The 25,652-nt window shown below is 31.1% G+C and overlaps 1 protein-coding gene and 1 long non-coding RNA gene across 2 annotated transcripts; both read left to right on the top strand.

Moving 5' to 3' along the window:
* The first annotated feature begins 14,267 nt into the window (after nt 1-14,267).
* On the top strand, nt 14,268-17,355 carry LOC126721438 (probable LRR receptor-like serine/threonine-protein kinase At1g56140). The gene is made up of 7 exons (XM_050424470.1): nt 14,268-14,278; nt 15,279-15,350; nt 15,435-15,506; nt 16,655-16,726; nt 16,933-17,004; nt 17,090-17,161; nt 17,280-17,355. Exons 1-7 carry the CDS (start codon nt 14,268-14,270, stop codon nt 17,353-17,355), a joined length of 447 nt encoding a protein of 148 aa, XP_050280427.1.
* Nucleotides 17,356-22,067: 4,712 nt separating this feature from the next.
* LOC126720667 (uncharacterized) lies at nt 22,068-24,453 on the top strand. Its single transcript, XR_007653594.1, has 4 exons — nt 22,068-22,139; nt 23,095-23,471; nt 24,017-24,218; nt 24,318-24,453. It is a non-coding gene; the product is annotated as an uncharacterized LOC126720667 (long non-coding RNA).
* The last annotated feature ends 1,199 nt before the right edge of the window (nt 24,454-25,652 follow it).

Consider the following 25,652-nt stretch of genomic DNA (forward strand, 5'->3'; position numbering starts at 1 on the left):
GATTTTTAATTGGCTTGACAAGTTCTAATTAGACCAACTAAGCCACATTGCTGGGATTGCACCTTAGTTAATTTCAGGGGATAAGCTGCCTTTAAATACACTATGACTTGGTGCTTATGACACACACACATCAAATGAGCACCAGAACTTCTTATACATTGTTCAAGTCCGTTAAAGCCACCAACCTTAAATGTTCTAGTCCAAATTTTAGTAACCGTAAAATATCTTTCACCTAACTTCTAGACTAAGTTTTTAGATCCCTTAAAACACAATTAGATTAACCTAGTTAATTTGCCAAGTGATTACTTAGTCCAGATTTCAAATCTAGGTTAACACAATCATATAATCATATCAATGTGAAGTGCGGAATATAAAGAACACAAATATATGATAACCCAGGAAACCACACCGGTAAAAAACCTGGGGAGGATTTAACCTAACTATCCTCAAGGTAAACCTGAATCCACTATGAAAGAATCGAAGTTTTACAATAGCGACTTAGACCACTAACATCCTATTGTTACCCATCAGTAGAAAACTTACTGACACGACCACTTGCAAGCTCCGAGACCACGAACTCCTTCTTTCTTGAATTCTCTAGCAAGTACAAGCACACCCTCTTGTGTATCTTTAAACTTTTATTGCAGCAATTGAATGATCATCAAGTTCTCAATAAAATCTCCTTCTTGATAATCCTAAGCATGTGTGAAGGCAACCACCTCTCAGATCTCAGAAGAGATTCACACACACAGCAAATAAAGCAACCTCAAAAACGTGGCTAGGGTTTCCTTTTTATACCTAGGGCAAACATAAAACCCTACACATCATATAGGCTTAGGGCTAAGTTGGAAAAATTTCCAGAAAAACATTTTGCCTGACTTTCGATCGATTGAGTCTAATTCTTGATCGATCGAGCCAGACCAAATTGCACAATGAATTCTGCAACAGCTCGATTCCAACTTTACATAAAACACATACTTTGAGCAAGACTAAAAACCTGTTTTGATCATGGTTTACCAACAATACAAATTAGAGTTCTAATACATTAGTTCCTAAGTACTTAGAACCTAACATAGACAACTTAGAAATTTGTGTTGATTTTTAACAAATAGTACAACCATCTTCTTCTATAGCTAATAACATTATAGGAGCAAATTGAACAAAAGAGATAACATCAGAGAGATCTAATACTATCACCCACCTACTAAATGCAGAACTAGTCATCAGTACTCAGTGTGCATTTGGCATGAATTATTTTTGCCAACTTATTTTATTATTCAACTTATTTTTGTTACTATTCATGAGTCTCATTGTATTATTTTAGCTAACTTTTACTTTTATGTACAGTACTTTCAGGGAATCAAATATCTATAGTACTTTCAGTAAAATGTTTTCAGTTTTAACAAAATAAGCATATCCTAAACCAACGCTAAATGGAGATCTCCAATTGTTAGTCACAACAGATTATTTCTGAATTGTCAAATTCATGATGGGCACCATCCCAACCCTCAAAAGTAATGATGCTGCTACTGCCTTATTGTGCATTTGTTTGGTTGAACTCTTCCAAATCTTGCTTGTACACCAAACTGATCCCACAACCATCCACATGAGCTCTAACACCATATTTATTGGTATAATAACTTCTAGGTCCCTTATATGCATCCAAACTAACACAGAGAGTGAATCCCATCCACCTATTGTTACACCAATTTAAAGGCAGTTTTATGATTATTGAGCTCTTTGGCCTTTCATTAGTAAATGACCATTCATGGACGGAACTATGCTTGGGCTTGGGGGGCAATGCAAACACCCCCCCCCCCCCCCCCACAAAAAAAAAAAAACTAGTATATAGTTACTTATGTACTAACTTTAGTAATTTGGTTCAATAAAATTACAGTTAGTCTTCCTTAACAATATTATTGATCCTTTTAAGAGCATAAAAAAGTTATAGATCTAAAATCTAGAACAAAATTAACTAGCCCAAAAAATTAGTCCAACTAATTTTATCCAAAACAAATAATATATCTGGCCTTTTAAAAGTTTTAACAAAATAATTTTGTTTTTGACTAGTAGCAAACGCATGCATTAAAGACACACACAAATATAAACACACAAAAAAAAAAAAAAAAAAAAAAAAAGAGTCTAGTTCTATTTTTATAAATGATAGTATTGTAATGTATTAAGAAACAATAATTTTGTGATTTTGTCTTCACTAACCGTTTGATAATACTAAATAGACGCTTTTTTTAGAGGAAAATCAAAGCTTATTTGGAGTTTCGTAATGATTTTTTTTAATACTTCCGCCTCTCCTAACTCTAAATCCTAGCTCCTTCTCTATGACTGTTGATGGGTAAACCACCGCAGAATTTCATATCCAGGAAGACATATATGAAATTCAGTTCCAGATCTATCCTCTTCCTCTTGGTAGAAGTTTCATATCCCCTGTTTTGACAAAGAAGTCCCTGTACCAAAAAAGAAAAAAGAAAAAAATCAAGATACTTTATTTAACAATAAAGGAAAGAGAGAGTAGATTACTTGTAGGTAACGGTTCAATAACGTAAATGCCACTCCGTCAATGCTCTCATTATACCGACGCGAGTGAGAACAAGGTCGTGACAAACTGCTTTGTGCTAGAGATAGTTCTAGAGAATAACACTTTTGAGCACACACATATATATATATATATATATATACATAAACACACACACACACACATATATATATATATATATCTCACAGTTAATGGAAGTTCCAGCAACTTTTGAAGGTTATTGTAGTGGCATAGATCAAGAGCTTCCAGTTTCGAAAGTTGGCTGATGCTTGTAGGCAGGGTGACAAAACTGTTATCAGCTAGTGCTAAATATTTTAACGAGGATAGGCAGCTAATGCCAGTAAGCCCCATTGCTTCCAATCGAGACATTCCACTCAAATAAAGTTTCTTCAAACACTTTAATTTCCATAAGTTCTCTGGCAGATTGGCAAGTTTTGAGCATCGAGAAATAATGAGTTCTTCAAAGAGACCTCAAATTATCCATGTTGCTTGGAAGACATTCAAGATTTTCGCAGCTGCTTAGATCCAATAAGTAAGGGCAGTCAAACACTCACCTGATGAGAGTGGTAGTTCCATAATAGCAGTATATATCAGAGATCAAGGCAACAAGAAGACTCTGGGCAAGAAGAGGCAGAGCAGACCAGTGCAGAGGTACATGGTTGAACTACCCGTAGTTTTAGTCTTTGTATTGTAATAGAGCTTAAACTCTGTGTAGTTTAGTTAGTCTTGCAAATAGATTTAGTAATGCACGTGAGTGTGCACGTGTGAGCTTTTATTTTTCTGTTAAGAAGTTGTTATAGCCTCTGATTTTATATAAGGATCAGTGCCGTGTATCATTAAGCAAGTTAATGAGATTTTCACTCTTAACGATCTTTCATAGTATATCCCCAAAAACGTTTTGAAAGGCTTCCCATAATTCCCTTAAATTCTGGAATATTGTGAGCCACTCCATTTCAGTAGTCATGCTCGGACGATTGGTTAGAGATTTGCAGTAACCCATATCTAAATCAACAAGCCTATCAAGATGCCCAAAAGATAGGTGGATCTCAACCAATCTACTGCACCTAGAAAGTTCCAGTCTCTTAGGTTTTGGAACTCCTGAAAAGTCTGGTGTCTTAATCAGGTTTTCAGAACCACTAAGATCACTGAACTTTAACTGGCCTAGACACTGTTACAATCAAAAAAGAAATAACTTCCATTAAACATAGAATTTAGTTTAATAAGTTAAAAATTCTTTTAAATTAAAACAACATTAATGGAAGGAGGAAGCTCAAATGCACGGAAGTGTATTTTAGCTACGCAATTTCAGAAAATAATGAATATATAATAGAAAGGCAGTTAAAACAAATATATATATATATATATATAGTTACCTTTACTCCTTCCCAAAGATATTCAAAGTTGCTATAGTGCATGGTAAATTTAACAAGCTCCTGTGGTTGGAAACTGGATATCAAACATTTTAAAGAACAGTAATCACATGAAAGATACCTTACCTCATTAGGAACACAGTTGAATTCATTCAGGATGGGCACAAAAGTATGAATTGTCAGCAATCTAAGATTAGACATCTTTGAAAAAGGTTCTGGAAATTCTACAAAGTTGAAATCCTTCGAAAATAATGCGACGACTATGGCTTGAATTGCTTCTATTGCCTAAAATTTCCAAAGCAAAAGCTTGGTGGGTTACACAAGCAAATGGTAAGAATACTTTAATTACTGAAGTTTTATACTATTTTAAAGCTGTAAAGGAAATAAAAATAACTACTCCCTGAGTTTTTCATATATATAACCCTCTCTTAATTATATAGTGCTTATAGCAAGTGAGAATGAGGTCCGAGATATAAAGACTGTTCCCTTACTAGTGATATGATTTTACTATATCTTAGTTATGTGTTCTAATCTTCAAAGTGAAAAATTGGAAGCTGCCCCTCTGCGATCTAGAGGCGATAAATATGTCAATGTGCTGGGGGCCTCATGAAATTGCTCCGCATTAATTAATATGACTAAGCACCCGATTCCTTGCCCAAAAATATCTTTGGAAATTATAACAGGTTTAATGGTCACGATGAGTTATTGACTTGTATAAAATATACAAAAAAGGGCCATGAGTTATGACTAGAAGGCCTAGAGCTGAATTTACTCGAAAATGAAATGCGAAGTGTGAACATGTACTTACTGCCCAGTTGCTTTTCTAAATTATAAATAAATAAATAATAAAATAAATAAAATAAAATAAAGACTACCAAGTTGCCACCAATAGGGTGGTGTTTTGGGAATACCAATTTTTGTATTACTTTTATGTTTCACTTTATATTCTATCAATCACAACTTAACATATATTTATTCAACTTTTCTTATAAAATTACCAAAGTTTAAATTGTTAAAAAAAATTCAATTTCATGCCAAGTTGTGATTGGTGGTGCATGAAGTGGAACACAAAAAGTGGTTTAGAAGATTTGTATTCATCTTTTGGAATATAAATAATTTTCTACCCTTTTTGTGTGTCATTTTATGTTCCACAAATTACAATTTGTTATGTGTTTCTTTTTATATTATAAACTTTAGATATTTTATAAGGAAAGTAAAATAAATAGATGATCAGTTGTAATTAGTAAAATATAAAATAAAATAAAAAGTTATAAATAATTAACTATTTCATAAGTAAAGTAAAATAAATATTTGATAGGATTGGTGAAACATAAAAAGTCATATAAATAATTTGCGTTTTGAATTTTGTAACTCTCATTTTCAATAAATTAAGCTTGTGTGTGTGAGAGAAAAACTTTATCCATAATATTTTCACAACTTACCATTTATGATTTGTTGTGAAAATATTATAAAAAGAGAAATGATATGTCCACAACATTTTTACAACAAATCCTAAATGACAGGTTATTATTGGTTATTATTGTTGTGGCAAAAAAGTAATCTTAGTGTTATGTTCAAATTTGAACCAATAACAACTAATCACTTGTGATTTGTTGTGAAAATGTTGTAAAAATGTTATGAACTTAGCACATTTCTTATAAAAATATTATGACAGCAATTCTCTTACATTTTAACCAAGGAAAAAAAAAAAAAAATCTACCATCCAATTATCCAATAGAGGAGTGTGAGTGGAACATGATGTAACAGGTTTGAGGTTTTTCTTGTTTGCTAAATCATGATGTAACAGGTTAACCGCACCACCAATTTGAATTGTGTATAACTTTATAAACAATGGTCAGCTTTCTATCCCTATTCGCATTTTATATAGTATAGAGTCTATAGACTGTATAGTCCGGGTACGTGCTGGTCGTGAAATAAGAACAGTGGTTAAGGTAAATTTTAAATTTTATTTATATTACAAAATAAAGATATAAATCATTTTATTTTTTAAGTATATGGAGATTTACATTAACTAAAAGATACATTATGTGAAATAAAAGTAATGATTAAGGTCAATTTTAAATTTTATTTATACCACAAAACAAAGATATAAATCATTTTATTTTTTAAGAATATAGAGATTTACATTAACCAAAAGAGATATTAATTTTAAGATTTTTGATAATTATGTCATAAAAAGTTAATTATATTCGTATAAGAACACAAAATTAGGATAGTTATTTAACATATAAATATCTATTTTACTATAATAGTTTTTTTTAGTATTTATTTGCTAAAGACAATATATCCACTCGATATAAACTTCTAAGAATGTGACGAATATCATCATCTTCAAACAAAAAACAATTAAGTTTTGCTAAGAAAAGGAAAAAAAATAACAAAATGCACGTGTCATGGAATTTTCCATTAGATAAATTATAATTTTCGAAAATTTAAACCTAAAAAACCAATGTTCTTTAAATAACAAATAAAATACCTTATAGTTATATTATCATTCCAACTTTCTAAGCATTACTACCATCTAAAACTCAAAATACGTGAAAATTTTTTTTGGAATGTTAAAATTTAGTGGAAGTATTTTAGACATTACACAATAAAATATTTTAAGAATCATAAGATTTCGTTAGAGTTTAACTAAGAGAATCGCAATATGATATATTTGCTATTTTCCAAAATATTAAAGGAAAAATTACTTGATTTTAAAGTTAAAGGAGGAATTGTAAAACACCTCAAACATAAATAATGAAAAGTTTTTTTATCCTAAGTTTTTTATTTTGTTTTGTTGTGTGTGTGTGTAAAACTGTGTGTTTTTACTTAAAATAGTACGTAAAGGAAAAAAAAAATACAAAAGGTCAACTGAAGAAAATTGTATGTGAAATAGTGAATTTTGGCTCAACAACATTAACTAAACCAATAATAAAATTTTAGAAACACAACAAAATGACACAACATTTTCATAATTCCTTTACAATTTTTTTATATTTTATTTTGACTTGTAAAGAATTGATAGCTCAGCAGTTTTGAAAATATTGTGACGACAACAAGATGTTTTAACATTTTCATAAAAAAAATGTTATGTCTACGACATTTTCATAACAAATTGTAAATAGCAGGTTGTTATAGGTTGTTATTGGTGGACAAAAAAGTAATTTTATTAGCAAGTTTAAATTAGAACCAATAACAATTTACCACTGATAGTTTGTTATGAAAATGTTGTGAAAAATGTAGCATTTTTTTTGTACAATAAGTTTATTTTTAGTTGCGGTTGGTTCCAATATGATATTTATTATTTTATTTTAACTTATAAGAAAATAACACCTCAACAATTGTGAAAATATTGTACCAATTTGTTGTGTTAATATTTTATTATTTTGTGAAACATTGCGAATTGAATAAACCAAAAATAATGTAACAAAACTATAGTAGCTTTACGCATTGAAAAAAAAAAAAAAAGCGGCTGGTGATATAGTGCAAGTTGAACAAACCAAAAATACTATAGCTTCAAGGTATTTGCTCTTTTTATATATAGATAATATAATATAAAATAAAATAAATGGTTTACTTGAGAAGAAAAAAAATCCATCTCACCAGATTGGCTAAATGCCTTGAATAAATATGAAAGGTCTTTTAGTAGCATTAGAATGAGTCCAAAACCTTGACTAAACCAAAGCACTAATCCTAACACTATTCGTACGCCTATTGGCTCTTATTACATAGTTAATAGATATTTACCAAAGGGATATTAACATGGGAATTTGGTTTGCTCTCTCTCTCTCTCTCTCTCTCTCTCTCTCTCTCTCTCTCTCTCTCTCTCTCTCTCTCTCTCTCTCTCTCTCTCTGTGTGTGTGTGTGTGTGTGTGTGTGTGTGTGTGTGTGTGTGTGTGTGTGTGTGTGTGTTACATTACTCTTCTACTAAAGTCATGGTAGGAACATCACCTCTTCTAGTTTTAGCTTCTTGTGTTGCTTGCATCTTTTGCCAGCTGTTTGGGTTAGCTCAAGCTCAAAATCAAATAGATCCTGATGAAGGTGTTCCTCTCTCTCTCTCCCTCTCTCTCTCTCTCTCTCTCTCTCACACACACACTTAGACTCACACAGTTTGTTACATATATTATAGTTCTTGTCTGAGAGCTTTGTTGTCTTCTATATATATGTTATACATATGAATAGCAATACAAAATTACATTTTTTTTTGGGGGTTACAAAGTAAATAATGAATACAGAAAACTGTGTTTTGTTTATAATTGTTGAAGTGAAAACTTGAACTAGGATTGTACAAAATGCTAGCTTTTAGAGCATTCGCATCGGTCCATCTAAATTTTTTTTTGTCTATTTTAGTATAAGAACCCACTTTTTCTATTTTATACAAATACTTTACAAAACACTCACATCAGTTTATCTATTATACACACTCTTTTATTTAAATAATATTTTTCCTCACTTTTGTTATTATTTCACATCTACCCCCACCTAACACTCTTTCTCCTTTTTTCTCTGAACACATAGACTCCCTTTCTTCTTCTTTTCCTTATCTTTATTTTCCCTAAATGTGTCTCTCTTTCTTCTTCTTCTTCTTCTTTTGCAATTTGGGTTTGATTATGGATAGTGATTTTGGGCAAAGAAAGCAAATAGTTTGGGCGGATTTGCAAATGCTGCTTCTTCTTCGGCATCTTCTTCTTTCTTTCTTCTTTTGCAATTTGGGTTTGATTATTTATATGAATTTGTATATGGGTTTGATGAATTTGGATCTAGATTTAGAACAACTTTGATGATTTGTATAGATTTGCATAGCATGTAGCTGGATTGAAGAGAAGATAAAGGAGGAAGAGGGTAGAGGATGAGGGAGAGAGAAAATAAAATAAAATAAAATATTCATTTAGAAAGCTGCAGTATCCATATATATTTGCACAGCAATATTGTATATAAACAGTAATATAGATAGATTGATGTGGTTAAATTTTGAGTAAAAAAATGTAAAATTGTGCACCTTTTCTATTTTACTCCCACCAATGCAAGTGCTCTTAGAATTAGCTTGCAACTCTTGGTAAGAGCAGCTGGGAAAGCTGACAATATTGGCCAGCCTCTATGGATGAAATTTTTTCTAAAATCGTTTACTAACATATGTCCTAAGAGCATGCTTTAATAAAACCCAATTAATATATAGATATAGGCTCCATACTTATTTGTTGTACAAACCAAAGAATCATGCTGATAAGTCCGAAGTAGATATTGTTCTTATGATATTATCATCATTTTAATGGTTAGCTTGTGGTGTCAAGTCAGCCATTACATAGAAGTGGGAATAGAAGTACTATCATTATTTCAATGGCTAGCTTGTGGTGTCAAGTCAGCCATTACATAGAAGTATTATTATCATTTCAATGGCTAGCTTGTGGTGTCAAGTCAGCCATTACATTATTGTTGGGAGTAATTCATAGGATTGAGTCATTGACCACGGAGAATGGTACTTCTTTCTCTCATATTTGTAATCTCTTATTTATAATGGAGTTTACTCACTAAACTTATGATGGGGTTCATTGCCATGAATGCTAGAGAAGAAAGCACTATTTTTTCATGCACCGAAAGTATCTAAAAAATTTTCTATTGGTACGAGATGGTGAATGGTGTCTTTGGGTTTGTCATCTATATATATATATATATATTAATAGTCAAAATTGAGAGAAAATCCAATTATATTTGAAATTAGAATTCAATTAGAGTCTAATTTTGTGCCATGTGTCTCATCTAATCTAATCTTTTAAATTTTTGTGCCAAGTGAGTTAATCAAGTGTAAAAATTAGATTTCAATTAGAGTTTAATTTTACGCCACGTGTCTTATCTAATCTAAGTTTTTAATATTTGTGCCAAGTGAGTTAATTCAGTGTGGAAAATGACGAGTCCAATTTTAATAAACCATAAAAAAAGCCTAATCATATATCTAACTCTATATATAAAATTAGAGGAAAAAAGTGTTTGAATGATTTTATATTTATGAGCCATTTTTTTGTGTAACTAAAAATAATTCAAATTTATAAGTTATTTATGTAATATACCGTGATTATGTTAAGTCCATTACTAACTAGGTAATATATGTATTAAACTAAAGTTTAGAGAAAATTTAATTAGAATCAAAATTGGATTTTGCATTTTTTAGTTTTCCATAAAAATTAAATTGTTTAGATTTTTACTGTTATTTTTTTCTCTAAACTAATGAGCAAATTTTTTATACTATTTCTATTCAAATATTTTGTATGTGAAGATTTTGTACCTAAAAAATTGTAATTAAGCTGAATGATCCCATGCACCTATTCTCATTCAATTTAGGAGATACTATTGGACCAATCTATTCTTTTTTATTTTGTGTTGTATTTAGTAGAATTTCATGTATAATGATTGTGATTTGATATTGTATATATAGTAGCCAACAATGATTTTCAAAATTATTTACATAATCTATATATATATATAAAACCGAAACCTTTAAAACTCCCACAATTTTCCACGTCAGCACAATATTTAAATAAAATTATCATTTTATTTAAATAAAATTATTTTTGTTTAATCCAAATTTAACAAAGAGTAAAATTTTATCTTTCTAATACGTCTAACTCAAACTCAAACTCACCATTATCATTAATCTATATCTCTCTCTCTCTCTCGCTCTCTCTCTCTCTATATATATATATATATAACCGAAGCTTTGACTTCTCCCACATTTTTACACATCAACATTATTTAAATTAAAAAAAAAAAAAGTAGTAGTAATATGATAGGACTCTTTTAACTTAAGTCAGTATAAATTGATTAGTGTGTTTTATAATTCTATCAAAATAGTAAGTTGAATTTCAGAAAAGGTAGACAGAGAGAGTCGCGCTCACACTGCGTCAAAATTTTTTTGTTATAAGTTTGTCACAGGTGATAGGTCTTTACTGTGAGTGGATCGTCACAACACAAGTTAACTATACTACTCAGCTGTAGCATCATAGATGAGGTGTGCGTGTTAGATAAATATATATAAAAAGGACATTTTATTTTTTGGTCTGACTTCGTGCCGTGAACTTCTTCTACTTGAGGGAGGAGGTTCTGCAAAATCTTAAGGTTTCTGTCCCTCTGAACCTTTATATATATATATATTTCAAGAACCAAGATAACTTTGATTATTTTGTGTTTACATGTAATGGTGGAATTTTTAGTCTTTTACTTAAAATCATGCTTAGGTAAACAATTTCAAGTGGAATTGAACTCATATACTCAGTACTCAATAATCTATCTATCTATATATATTTCAAGAACCAAGAGTAATATTCTTTTTAGGATTTGAAGCATTCGTTCTAACTGGTAAGGTTTTGTTAATGTCACTTTGTCTTGAATCTTCAAGTTGGCTGTGTGTAGGGCTATAAGTAAGTAATTTTTTTTTTTTTTCTTTTTGTTTGATGGTCTTTTATATATATATATATATATATAATTTTTATTTTATTTTAGTTCAGGCTGGTTGATAAAGCAAGACTTAGAGGAGTGAATCATCTTTGTTGGTAAGACAAAGTGATACTTCTTTCAAATTATAGATGCATTCAAAGTCATGTTCATATATGGTCGAATATTCAAGATACGAATTTTATAATTCATGATGAACTTGAATTTCAAATTGAATGATTAGGTTTCAATTTTAGAGTTATTGCATGTGTTGCAAATCTATATTTAAATAGAAATATTTATTTATTTTTATCTAAACTAAATTGATCTATTTTTTATTATGTAAATTAATTTTTCATATATTTCATATCAGGATAGGAAATTATAAGACTGGAATCTTAATGTACAATCAAAGAGAAAGAGAAAAAGAATAATTTACATCTTTATATGTAATAGCTTTCCCATGGATCGCACGGGTTAGCGACTAGTAGTAATGTAATTAGAAACTTAGTGTAACTAATACCATGAAAATTTTAAAGAAAAACAATTTTAGTACCCTTAAGTGTCCGTTTCGTAAATATTATTTTTGCCAACTTATTTTACTATTCAGCTTATTTTTGATACTATTCATGAGTTTCATTGCTCTTTTTGGTATTATTTATGGGTTCCATTATACTATTTTAGTTAACTTTTATCTTTATCTACAGTACTTTTAGTAAAAAAATTTCAGTTTCAACAACAAAATAAGTGGATTCCAAATGGATCCTAAATGTCCTAGTCGAACTAATGTCCTAAGCTAACATCAATAGCACCACTTCAATTTATCATTGTTGTGCGTAAGCACGGATTACATACTAATAATAAATTAATAATAGTTAGTACTTTTTTTAGGAAAAATAATTATTCAAGTAAATAATCAAATAGCTATGAGCCGATGAGCAATGCTCACTAAGTATACAATTTTTATTATTTATTTGTCACTAGACTTATTGAATATCTATTTTTCACTTGTTCGTTACCCATATATGTAGAGTTTACATTTGTATATGTTTTTCAAAAAAGAGATTTACATTTGTATATAATCATGTTTGCATCAATGATTCGAAAGTTTTATTTTTAAATACACAACATTTTCTTCTGTTTGGGTGGACTAAAATTAAAAAGGTAAACTATGTATTTGGTTCTTATCCTATGCATTATGTTTCAATTTGATCCATAACATTTTAATTGTGTTAATTTGGTCTCTAACTTTTCAATACTATGTCAATTTAGTCTATGTCATTATCTTGTGGATGAAAATTGATAACGTGTTTAATGGCCAAAATAAAAAAATTAGGTTATATTGATGTGATAATAAACTTAAATTTTATTTTGGACGTTTGCAATATGAGTAATTTTCATCTAAGATATAACGGTAGAAACTAAATTGACACAACATTAAAATGTTAGGGATTAAATTGACACAATTGAAAGGTTATAGACTAAATTGATATATATTGTAAAAGTTAAGGACTATGTAATTTATCCAAATAAAAAATATGCAGCATATTTATTAAATATAGTTTTTTTCCATATAAAAAAAAAAAAATCTCACTTTTTTTCCCTAAATAAAATTATACTTCTACGCAATAAATATCTTAAACGGTGGCAGTTTTGTAGGGATATAGTGAAGTCAGTGAACAGCATTACTTGCTATTGTTTCCCAAGCTAATCACAATGATATTTAATTTAATAACTATGTGAATTCGATTTCAGTGAGAGCATTGAATACAATATTTCAAAAATGGGAGATCTCAGCAAATTCAAATCAATGGAATATAGGTGGAGAACCCTGCAGTGGAGCAGCCATCGATGACTCCATCTCCTTCGATGACCAAAACCACAACCCCTTTATAAAATGCGAGTGTTCGTCTAACTCTACTTGCCACATCACTCAATTGATGTCTTTCTTTTATATATTCTCATGTTTTGTTTCTTGAGCCATTTTTGCTTAGAGTTACAATTTCTATACATTTTTTTCAAAAAAGAAATAATTAAATTGCATGGTTCATGTCAAATTGGTTCAACTGGTAAAATATTTTGACATGGTAGTATCATTAGACTAGGAAATTAGGAATCACAGATGTAGAGATTTGACTTTGCAGAGAGATAAATCATAGAAATTGTGTAACCTGTGCAAATGATTGTCCAAAGTATTTATATGCAAGCATATACCTCTTGGGAAGAGACATATATTGTGAACAGATATATCAATTCCAAGAGTCACACCTATACCCAAATACCACTTCAACTAATATATCAATACATAAACAAGAGTAATGCTAGACATATAAACTATTTTACAATTTTTTTTACATACTGCTAATGTAGTGAGTGGCTATCGATAAATGAAAAAGTGATATTAGTAGTGGGCTTATATGACAACTAGTAAGAAGTTGGCCACATTAATAATTTGTGAAAATATTGTAAAATAGTTTGTAACTGTAGCATTACTTTATAAACAAATCCCATGAAGTAACGCTATCCATCAAATGAGAAGTTATTGCACGTGTGTGAGGGTGTTCCATGTTATGGTGTAATCACTCGTCACGATTGTATATTAACATCAATTATTTTAGTTGAATATATATTTTTAATTGAAAACAAAAATAAATAATCTAGTTGATCACCTCTATTATATGATACTAGTTGTTGAAAAGATGTAAGGTTATTGATCGATATCAGTTGCAAATTAGTATCAAAACTGTTGGATTATATTATTTTAATTGCTTGTTGAAGAGGTTTAAGGTGTCAGAACAAAGTAGCAAAGAAGAAGCAAAACTTATTTTTATATATTCTCATTAAACTCATATTTTATCATTTTATGTACCTTTACAGAGTGCAAGAGCAAAGAAGAAGTAATTTAAAAAAAAAAAATGGTTGACAGGTGAGTTGCCACTGTGCATTACAGACAAATTCCTTTTTAATCTGTTGTTTTATATATGCCTGTCTGTAACATTTGGTTATTAGACCAGGTTTGTTTATTTATATATTTAAGGTGGGTGTCTAGAGCTTTTTAAGTACTTGAGTATTCTGCTGAGTGTGTGTAGTCCCCCATCACACAAACACCAACTAATTATAGAAAATTCTGTTAGTTTGTTGATAAAAAAAGCAGTGGTTAGCATGGTATAGAGGTGGATATCTCTAAAGTGAACTTAACTTGGGAAAACAACAGTGGTGGGGGAAGTTAATGGCCGATAATAATTTTTTTATGGGTAAGTAACATAGATCTTAATTCGTTTTCCATCTTGTTTTTATAGAGGAAATGATGAGGTTTATTCATACTAGCGCTTGTTAATAAATTTACTTTATATTGCACTGAGAAATAGATAAGGGATAACAGAGTCATTTATTGATATATATAATACTCCAGGTCATTTTTCAATACCAATTCCTACATTCATTTTAGGAAAAAATACAGACAAAACCCCATATGTTTTCCCATAAAATATGACACATCTTGAGGTTTTGAGTGTAGCACTTAAACCCCTTGTGGTATAATTTTATGTGCAAACCAATAATTATGTATATGAATCTTTGTTAAAATTAAATATTCTTGAGATATTCTAAAAATTTTGGTATGAATTTACTTGTGTTTTGTATGAATAGTGTGATTAACTTCTCTACCCCCCCCCCCCCCCCCCCCCCCCCTCTCTCTTTCCTTTTTTTGGGAAGAGTTACCTTCTTTTTCATGTAAGCTAGAATTGAACCCTTTTTTTTTTTTTTTTTTTTTTGTATAGGAACTAGGATTGAACTTAGATCTTGAAAGTGTACTTCATCATGTCATCCAATTGAAAATTGTAGTAGATGTGGTATACTAGTTTTCCAGGATTGTTCATTTTCATTATATTCTGTTAAATGTGCTAAGTTTGCAACATCTGTTACAGGAATTTGGGCCAAAATTACTTGACTGGTAACCTGTGTTCATCCATCAGCAATCTATCTCACATGCAATACCTGTAAGCCTATCTGAATTTTGGTTTAAAACTCAAAAGGACATAGTGAAGCTGATGTTAGTTAAGCTTTCTCTTCTTCTGATGTAGGAGTTTTGGCATCCATGCACTATCAAGGACACTTCCAAAGGAACTTGGAAATCTTACAGACTTAATATCATTGTAAGTAAATCTCATTCAAAATTTGTAAGTCATCTGTGTGGCATCTTGGTGGAGTTGTTTTTATAGGTATTATTTGTCTTCAAATACAACCATTTCTCTATGGTAAAATTTTTCAAGAAGGGTTTTGTGAATGAGGAATTTCTCAAATAGCATTTCATCTTCCCTCAATAATAGGATTGAGGGTAAGTTCTAGGGTTCAAGGCCCATAGGATGCATGTTTAACTTCTCAATAAAAATCTTTGAAGAAGAATTTTACAAAAATATGAATGTAGTAGTCACCCAGATGCAAGTGTACAATTCTAATGCCTTCTACATTTCACAACATTTTTTGGGCTAGTACTCTGTGTTTCACACACTTGATCTTGATGAAGAGAATCAAAACCTTGGTTTATAATTTATTGTTTTACTTGTTGATTTTGTAGGTCTTTTTCAACAAACAACTTCACTGGTTCTCTCCCATTTGAGCTTGGGAATTTAGTGAAATTAGAATAGATGTAAGTTTTAGTACAACATGTCTTTCCATTTTCAGTGTAAGTTTTGAAAATCTATATGATTGAATTATATAGCTCAGTGAGTTAGACTTTGGAAATGTTTCTTGTAAAGCTTCTTGAAATATCATGTCTGTGGCTCAAGATTGTAAGAACTTTGTGACAACAAATATTATTTGACATATTGCAAGGTTTTTCATGTGCAAGACTGTGTACCATATCCCAGGACTGAAAAAAATGTGAATCATAATTTTTGAAAATATAATTTACATGATATAGAAATGATATAGCTATTGTAGAGAGTTGGTGCCAGTAATCACATTATATTTGATATTTGATTTGTAGATACTTACTATGAAATTTTTTTAAAATTGTTCTCACAAGAAGTTAGTAGAGAGAACTTAATTTTGGCTTGAGGCCTGTCTTTGTTGTTACATTCATTAACTGTTACTGCTAAAATTTGGTTTTGGCTGAGGATAGGATATCAAATATCAGTTGATTCATGTAAATTCTTTACCTTGACAGCTACTTTGATAGTTCTGGAGTTAGTGGTGAGAATCCTTCTTTTCTCAATTGCAAACTTTCCAACATACACATAATGATAAATATAAAAACAAAAGATTGTGATAAGATGTGAGGAAATACTTCTTGTGATCTCAGGTGGGCATTCGACACTAAACTCACGGGCAGGATACCCAACTTCATAGGGAATTGGTCAAAGCTTACTACCTTGTAAGACAATATGGCTGGCCCCATCCTATTTGCTTATCCCTAAATCATGCTTGATAAGGCTCAAGTTTCATTACAAAGTCAAAGTAACATTGTTTATTGTAGGAGTTATTATTGAAAAAAAAAAAATTAGTGTTTACTTCTACAATCTACAGAAAATATTCATTTGTGCACAATTTATGATTATATACTCCAAAATGCTTTTGCAGGAGGCTTGAAGGAAACTCTTTTAAAGGTCCAATATCCTTAATGTTTGCCAATTTGACTTCTCTGATAGACTTGTGAATGTCTACATCACTTGGTTACTTTTATTTGTATTTTGTAGATCTATAAAGCTAACAATATCATGTGTGATATAAATTGTAGGAGAATAAGTGACTTGACTAATGGGAGCTCTTCACTGGAATTTATAAAGGATATGACATCTCTAAGTATCTTTTAAGAAAACACAAAAGCAGCTATCTTTCAAATTCCTAACGAAGAATATACATGTTTTCTTTCCTTCTTTATTGCTCTTCCAGAATATGGTATAACAGTTTAGTTACATGTGTTGCAGGGTGCTAAGGAATACTAGTATTTCTAATTCAATTCCATCCAATATAGGAGAATACCTAAAGTTGTCACAGCTATAAGTAATGCCCATTGTCACAGCTAGAATTTAGGTTGAATTTGATTGTTGGTTCAAAGCAATGGAACTAGGAACATCTCTGCTATTTATTAGGTTGGACAACCCCAACTTGAAGAAAGAAATTTTTATGGGTTCTTATACTAAATTTTAAATCATAAATACTGTTCAATTAAGTGATATTGTTATCAGGTTTCTCATGGCATGCAAAATGATTTCAACCTGTTTGTAATCGAATAAGGGGCCTTTTCATAGTATTTTAAACTCATCCTATTTCTTTTCAACTTCTCTTACCTTTTCTCTATCATTTTCTTTAGGGATGGACCTAGGATTTTAAGTTAGCAGGGCCAGAGTATAAACCAAAAAAAAAAAAAAAACTCCAAATAGGCATCCATATAGTATTAAAAAATTATAAATACTCAAAATTGTTGTTTCTAAATACATTAAGATGCAATCATTTACCAACAAAGACAAACAAAAACAAAATAATGTCTTTTTTTTTTTAAACATGGTTAGCTAGGATTTTTTTTTTATTTTTTTGTTGAAGTTAGAGCATTCACATTGGTGGTGCTAAAAATTTTAGCTTTTAGCACCTCAAAAAGTTACTTTATCTATTTTATCACCTCACTTTATAATACACCCAATATTAAATTTTTTTTTATTAGAACTTCATTTAAAATAATATAAACAATTCATTAAAATAATAAAGAAAGCAAGAGAATTTGAGTTTTTTAATTGAAGGAAGAGATATAATCTTAATAAGATATTATATTTATTTTGAACAACTTTCTACAGCCAATTGGCATTTATACTAGTTTAGTGTAACCAAAAAAAAAAAAAAACTTTACCTTCTCTAATAACACATGATTTTTTGGTTTTTTGGTGGTAAAATAAATTTTTTTTTTTGCTAAAATACAATCACCATTCTGAATATTTATTATTGTATTTATTAAATTTTTTGGTTGGATAGTTGCTATTTGGGTAAGGCTAGTTAAACTTATTGTGGAGAAAGGGAGCTTAAGGTTTTGGAAGGGGGCTAATTACAAAAATGAAAAATATTATAACTAAAAAGAAAATTCGGACCCAGGGGGGCCCACCTAGGTCCATCCCTGCTTTTCTTGTTCCTTATTTCTTGTAGGGATGGTGTATCTAGCTTATATTTTACTGGCTGTAGTTGCATAAAGATTGTAGTTTTTAATTACTTCTTGTAGATAGCTAGTTTTATGTATCACACAACCATGTGATAATAGCGTTGTTATCAATACATAATAATAATAATAATTTTTTTTATAACTTTTTTAGGGATTTGAGCTTCAACAATATAATAGGACAGGTTCCAGACTTGCTTTTCAATTTGAGTTTGCTTTCTTACTTGTAATATACCTCATTTTCTTAATTGCATATTATACATTCCGATATTATTCTTTATTGTATTGAAGCATGTACTATTTTGTTCATTATTAGGTTTCTTGGAAATAATAAGTTAAACGGTGCTCTGCCTACGCAAAAAAGTGTGTCTCTTCTCAAGATGTAAGTATTTTAGAAATTCTTTGCATTTAACAACATTCTGACACATTCAAAATGAAAATGGTGATGCCTAACAATTAGCTTATTAATCGGGAAAAGTCCCTTATTTGTTCATTGTATACTAGGCTTTTTTGAATCTCCAATGTATATATATTTTTAATAAGAAATTTTTCATTATTATTATTTTTTAATTTATTAAAAAAAAAAATACAAGGAGTACACGGGACATACATTCAATCACCAAAATTACATAAATCTAGCAAATCAACAACTGAAAATAAAGATCTGACAACTAGTCCAATAAAATTCTAAAAGAGAATAACTTGAGATCAGGCATAGTCCTTTTTGTATCTTCAAAGCTCATGTTATTTTTTTCCCTCCAACTACACCACATCAACCAATGGAGGACAACCGTCCATATATAATCATTCCTGTTAAATATATTAGCAACGCGATGTGTTATACCATGTTGTATATGCTAGAGTAGATGCGGAAGAGGAAGCATAGAGGAGTAACACTGAGAACACGAGGATTACGTGGTTCAGCCTTACGGCCTACATCCACGGAGGAATCCCTTAAGGGCTACATCTTTAATATATGAGAGTGTAGTACAATAACTTCCTATGTTACAATGAACCCTAACATGAGTATATATAGGTGACTAAACCCTAGACTAATAGACTTCTAGTACAAGTAGGAGACTTGACTTGCACACAAAGTAGAATTAGGGTTGGGCCTATTACATTGGGCTAATATGAATAATATATATCTCTAACAATTCCAATGATGACCAAATCAACCTTGCTAGCAAGCTATTAACTCAACAACAGATTTGACATCACCCAACACACTCCTAATAAACCCAATACCATGAATCTCTGGTGTATATATACAAGGAGTTATATTTTATCTGATGTTGAGGGGATAGCATAACACTGATCTCTTAATAACACTAAGCTATTTGGGGTGGTATCTTGGTGGGAAAACCTTGTGTACCACATCCCAAAATCTTGTATTAGCTAAGTGAACATTTATATATAGTGCACACAGGTTAATCAAAGATACGATATCTGGGTAATAATTTAGTGATTCCCTAAAATGATAACTCTTTCCTTTATTTATTTTGAGAGGAGGGGGGGGGGGGGGGGGGGGGGGGGGGGGGGAAGGTTTCTATATACTCTATATCTAGAAGCAAGAAATTACAGAGAAGAATGAAGTCTGTATCACCACTGGATTAATTGTATTGACCTAATCTTATAGTCAGAAAAGAGTAACACCATGCTAGATACATGGATCTCCATGTTCAGCTGATAGCATAAACAAGCATGGCATAAAAAACATGGAAAAATGGTGGTTCTGGATTTAAATAATGTGGTTTCAAAATTTTGTTTTAAAGCATCAGCGTCACTTGACTAATGTCTAACTTAGTACCGTGAAAGATTATGTTAAAAAAAAAAAAAAAAAAAAACAGAGAGAAATTGTTCAAAGAGAAAAGCCGAAGAGAAACTTCTACTAATCTTATTAAAATGGCTACCTCTTACACGTGTGCAATAACAGAGTTTTAGGCAAAATATCTGACTTAAATGAAACGTAACGTTTTGGCTTGATCATAAACACTCTGAGATTAAACGGCAGAGTTTTGGTTTTAATGATACCGTGCGCATATATAGGTGATGGATATCAATACGCCACCGTTTTCATCTTCACTGCTGCAGAGTTGGGAGCTGTTGCATCAGCTGAACCTTCATCACCAGAACCAGCCTCTTCTGTTGGGTGCAAGTTCTTAATTATATGGCTAGAAGTAGAATTTAGTTTTTAACTTTTATAGAGTTGTTACTGATATGCTAGATATGAAGAAAAAACAAAGTATTGCAGCACAAATATTTCATTGTTCTTTTTCTGGATGTTACATGCTTCATTTTACATCTCACATCTATATATAGATGTGTTAGGAGTTTAGGATGACTACAAGCTTCAAGAGTACTACAGAAGTTTGCTTCATTTCTCTCTAATTGACAATTGTCCATGAGGTGTCCACTTGCATGCTTGTTCAATTTTGCTGCTGCTGGATTCTTTATTTGTTGACTCCTAGATTTCAATTGCTTCTTTCTTTGACACTTAGGGAGCCACTTGTCAATTACAAATTACATTTTAACATCTTCTACCTTCTGCTCTTCATACTGAACATGGGATTGTTTACCAAACGAATGGATACGTATCTAACATCCTTTTTATGTCATGCTTGCAGTGATTTGTCTTACAATAATTTAGAGGGAAGCTTTCCTTCTTGGGTCAGTCAACAAAATTTGCAACTGTATGTATACTATCGTATTTGAAATTTATAATAAATGTATTTTTCTGAGATTCCATAAACTGATACTCTTGAATAAAAACTGACATTCAGATCTTATGATGTATAACATGCAGTAATTTAGTTGCCAACAATTTCACAATAGAAACTTTAAACAGCAGGTAAATTTCTCAATGCCATATTTTCTTATTTTAACTGTTGAGTTTTACCATAATGAAACAAGTTGCTATTTTTAATCTAGTTTAAAATGCTATTAGTCTTGCCAATTATGATGGTGAAGCTGTTAGGTTCTGATAGCCATGAAGCTTTCAACATGGTAACTTGTCCTCTCATTTGTTTTTGAACTTTCGTTTTACATGGAGTGTGAATTATCATCAACACACTACTTATGAGAATTATTATGTTTTACTAGCAGTAGATCATAGAGAGAAAAGCAATTAGCTGCTGTCTAGCATGTAAATTACTTAAACATGTCCATTAAAAGGAGTGGACCAATGGGCGGCTGATGAGGACAAAAGCTTTGATACCAAACTAATTTGGGATTTATTGTTAAGTTTTGGGATAGGTAGGGTCAGTGTTTGTTGTTAGGAAGTGACAAAGAAATAAGTAAAATCAATTGAAATTTGCTGGAATTTGAACAGAAAGAAGAAGAAGAAGAAGAAGAAGAAGAAAATATTTACCTCACACGTGGAGATCCTGAGCATGGCAACTAGAGATTCCAGCTCCAACAACTCAGGAGTCATCAGTTACCAAAATATTCAAATTAAAGAATTCATTTTATTAACTAGAATGGGTCAAGCCCGGTTATATCATCTTACTGAGATTTACATGCTCAAATGAGCATCTAATCTATGTTCTCTTGATATAAAGCATTTGGAAAAATATAGAGTAATTAGTTGATTTGATACCTTGGAGACTGGAGAGTAAAGGGGAGACTATCAAAGCCCAATTGAGTATATTTCTCGTCATGGAAGTTCGTTTCATAATATATTTACTTCTTGTGATTGCAATGAATAAAGTCGTAACTCATTTAAAGAAACCTCTTTCATCACAGGGCAATGATGGGTTAGTATTACAAGGAGAATGCTTATGAGCATATTGCCAAGAGATCATTTTTTATTACATGAATGAAAACTTAATACTAATAATAAAATTTGTATGAATCAGATATATCTGCTTTAATAACTAGTGTTTCATGTCGTTAAACACCATGTTTCTTGCCTAAGTGCATTTTTGTTCTTTAAGTGTTTTGCCTTTAGGATTGAACTGTCTTCAACGGGGTTTTCCTTGCAATCAAGGCACTGGAAGATGTAAGTACAATTTAAAAATCACACTTGTTGGAAAGCATTAGTAGGTATTCAGGCCAAGCAATGAAAAGATTATACTTTAGGGTTGGTGTTTCTAAGAAGAATACGAAGTGATGAAACTTCAAATGCTTACAAAATATTGATATGAACACAGTACTTAGAAGATGCATTCCAAATTTTTAGTACACATGAATATTGTATCTATCCTTTTAAGGGCTAAATTGGCAATGCTCATAGCTATATTCCAGTGTCAATTCAATAATTTTCAATGGCAATGTGACGTACTTTAGAAAAAAATTATAAGGTCAATGAACCTCTGACTAAAACCCTTTACTGGTTATCATTAAAAAGTATTTAAAAATCTTGGGTTTGAATATGTCAATCTTTTGTCCTTAGCACTAAGTCTCACATTCAACTTACAGATAGTTAAACCATTTTTCAACTGTTAGTTTATTTATAATAAACTACTAGAATTGATCAAGATTCTAAATTCAAGCATGTCCACTATTGAAATGTATAGCATGCTTATGAACGCACAAATTTGATCACCTTTTTTGAACTTAAACATCAAGGAGTGCTTTTTTTTTTTTTTTTTTTTAAGATTCTGACTTTGCAATTAAGTGAGGTGGTCCTTAGATTACCTCTTCTAATGGGATTGTGTATGAGTGGGATAATGAGACACTTGGTCCAGCTACATATTATGTGATTGACACAAACAGGTGGGCTGTTAGCAATGTTGGATATTTTAGTTGGACCAATGATGCTAAGTATACAAGGCTTTCATTATCTCAATTCACGAATACTTTAGACTCAGAGCTGTTCCAAACAGCTCGACTCTCAGCTTCATCATTAAGATACTATGGCTTAGGGCTCGAGAATGGAAACTACACTGTGAGCCTCCAGTTTGTAGAAACAGCTTTTGATAACTCTAACACATGGAAAAGTCTTGGGAGGCGTGTCTTTGATATTTATATACAGGTCTTCATAATCTCATCAAATTGTTTTAGAACTACAGTGTTTTCTTTTAAAATAAAGTTTGCACTTTGCATTGCCTATCATCCTAGTAAATAAGTGTTACTTTCTTTTGTTAACCATTAATTGTGTGGTTTAATAATCACACACCATGACCATGACTAGGGGTTATGATGATAATCAAAGTGTACATTTCCTAACCAAAAAAAAAAAAGAGTGCATGTAAAAAATATATTGACGGTCTTATTTTATCAATGCAAAAATTTCCTTGAATATGATGCATATTTATAATTGAGATTATCTAATTAATTCCAAAATTTACCACTAGAGGTTCTCTATTTTGGCCCCTCAAATTTTATTTGACCATCTGTAATTTCTTCACTACTTTTGCAATTAATTTACAAAACAAATAGTTTTGATATCGAAAATATGTCTATAATCATGATAAAGATTTTGAATGAAGCCTTTGATGTGGTCCAATTTTCCTAAAAAATTATCTCCCTCTTATCCTCCCTGTTTATTTTGTTAATTTTTGAATTTGTTTACCCTAGGGGAATCTTGTTTTAAAGGATTTTGACATACGAAAGGATGCTGGTGGTGCATCTTTCGTAGCTGTTCAGAAGGAATATAAAGCGGTTCAGGTATCAGAAAACTACCTTGAAATCCATCTCTATTGGGCTGGAAAAGGGACTTGCTGCGTACCTGCTCAAGGTACTCTCGGGCCTTCTATTTCAGCCATCAGTGCTACCCCAGGTAATAAAGTGCAAAAACTGTAGCTGCAATTTAGAAAGATTAGGTACTGGTTTCCTCAGATATTAGTACCATGTTATTGACTATCTTACTTTGGTATAGAATTTACACCCACTGTTAGTAATAGACCTCCTAGCAGCAGCAAGAATAAGACTGGTCTGGTTGTGGGTCTCGTTGTTGGTGTTGGAGTTTTGAGCTTTCTGGCTGTTTTCGTATTTTTCTATATTGTTCGAAGGAGAAAACCGCCGGCCAATGATGATGAGGGTAAGCCAAAAATCATGTTGCACATACATAATAGTTGTCAAACTTCTTTCAGTTTTCTCTACATATTAGAAAAAGGGAACTCTTTCCTTTATGTAATGCTGTGGTACTCACTATTAGTGACTAGTGAGGTGGCCTCTGCATACTCCATATTAGGTTTAGTATAAAATGCAGTGTATCATTTCTTGTATACGTAGGCATTTTTACTAAAACCTCTTTCTATACTTGTCTTGGAATAATAAGCATTTACACACAAACAGACATATATGACCAAAAAGGAATAGGGAGAAACATAATTTACATGGCCAATGAAACCCGGGGCTATAGACAACTTTCCATATATTAAGCTTGCTATTGAATCTCCAGCTTCAACACAACAATGTTGTAGACTAAAACACATTTATGGTTGATGCTTATGAAAAGGATAGTTTCTCATTTTAGCATGAAAAAAATTTGCTGCATTTTCTGCTTTAAACCACTCAAGCAAATCGATTACTAGATGCTGGATTCAGTGTTACAACCTGTATTTATGTTGAAATTGCAGAGCTCCTTGGAATAGATGCTAAACATTCACTTTCAGCTATGCTGAACTAAAGACAGCTACAGAAGATTTTAGTCCTGATAATAAGCTTGGAGAGGGTGGATTTGGACCCGTATATAAGGTAGGTCCTTGTTCTAATTAAAACTTTAGTGGCTGAACCCAACCCATTGCCTTCAAGTTGACTGTCTGATATAAGTTTAAGGCTGCTATACATCTGTTTCTATTTCCATGCGATAAAAATTATCAAATCACAGATTGCAACATCTCCCTTTTCTTTTTGTTTCATACTTATTTTTTTCCATTTATTTTAATTTTGCTTTTTTTGTGAGTCTGCATGGCTCCTTACAAGTATATCTTGTTCCTGTGATGGGTGGGAAGCTAGCATTTGCAATTATTGTAGAAGTAAATTGATCAAAAATATATGAAGATTCATAACCTCATATGCATAAGCCCTTTTCTATTTCTTGTACTAGTTCTAATGCACATGCATCTTCACGTTCATAAAAAAAAACTTTAGTTAGAGTAAAAAGTTATTCAAAGTTACTTATCAAAAAAATATTTATTCAAAAAAAAAAAATTTATTCAAATTAAGTTCTTAATGAAATGAATGAGCCTATTTTGAGTATTTTCTAGTT

This window comes from Quercus robur, chromosome 4 (assembly GCF_932294415.1).
Source record: "Quercus robur chromosome 4, dhQueRobu3.1, whole genome shotgun sequence".
NCBI lineage: Eukaryota > Viridiplantae > Streptophyta > Magnoliopsida > Fagales > Fagaceae > Quercus > Quercus robur.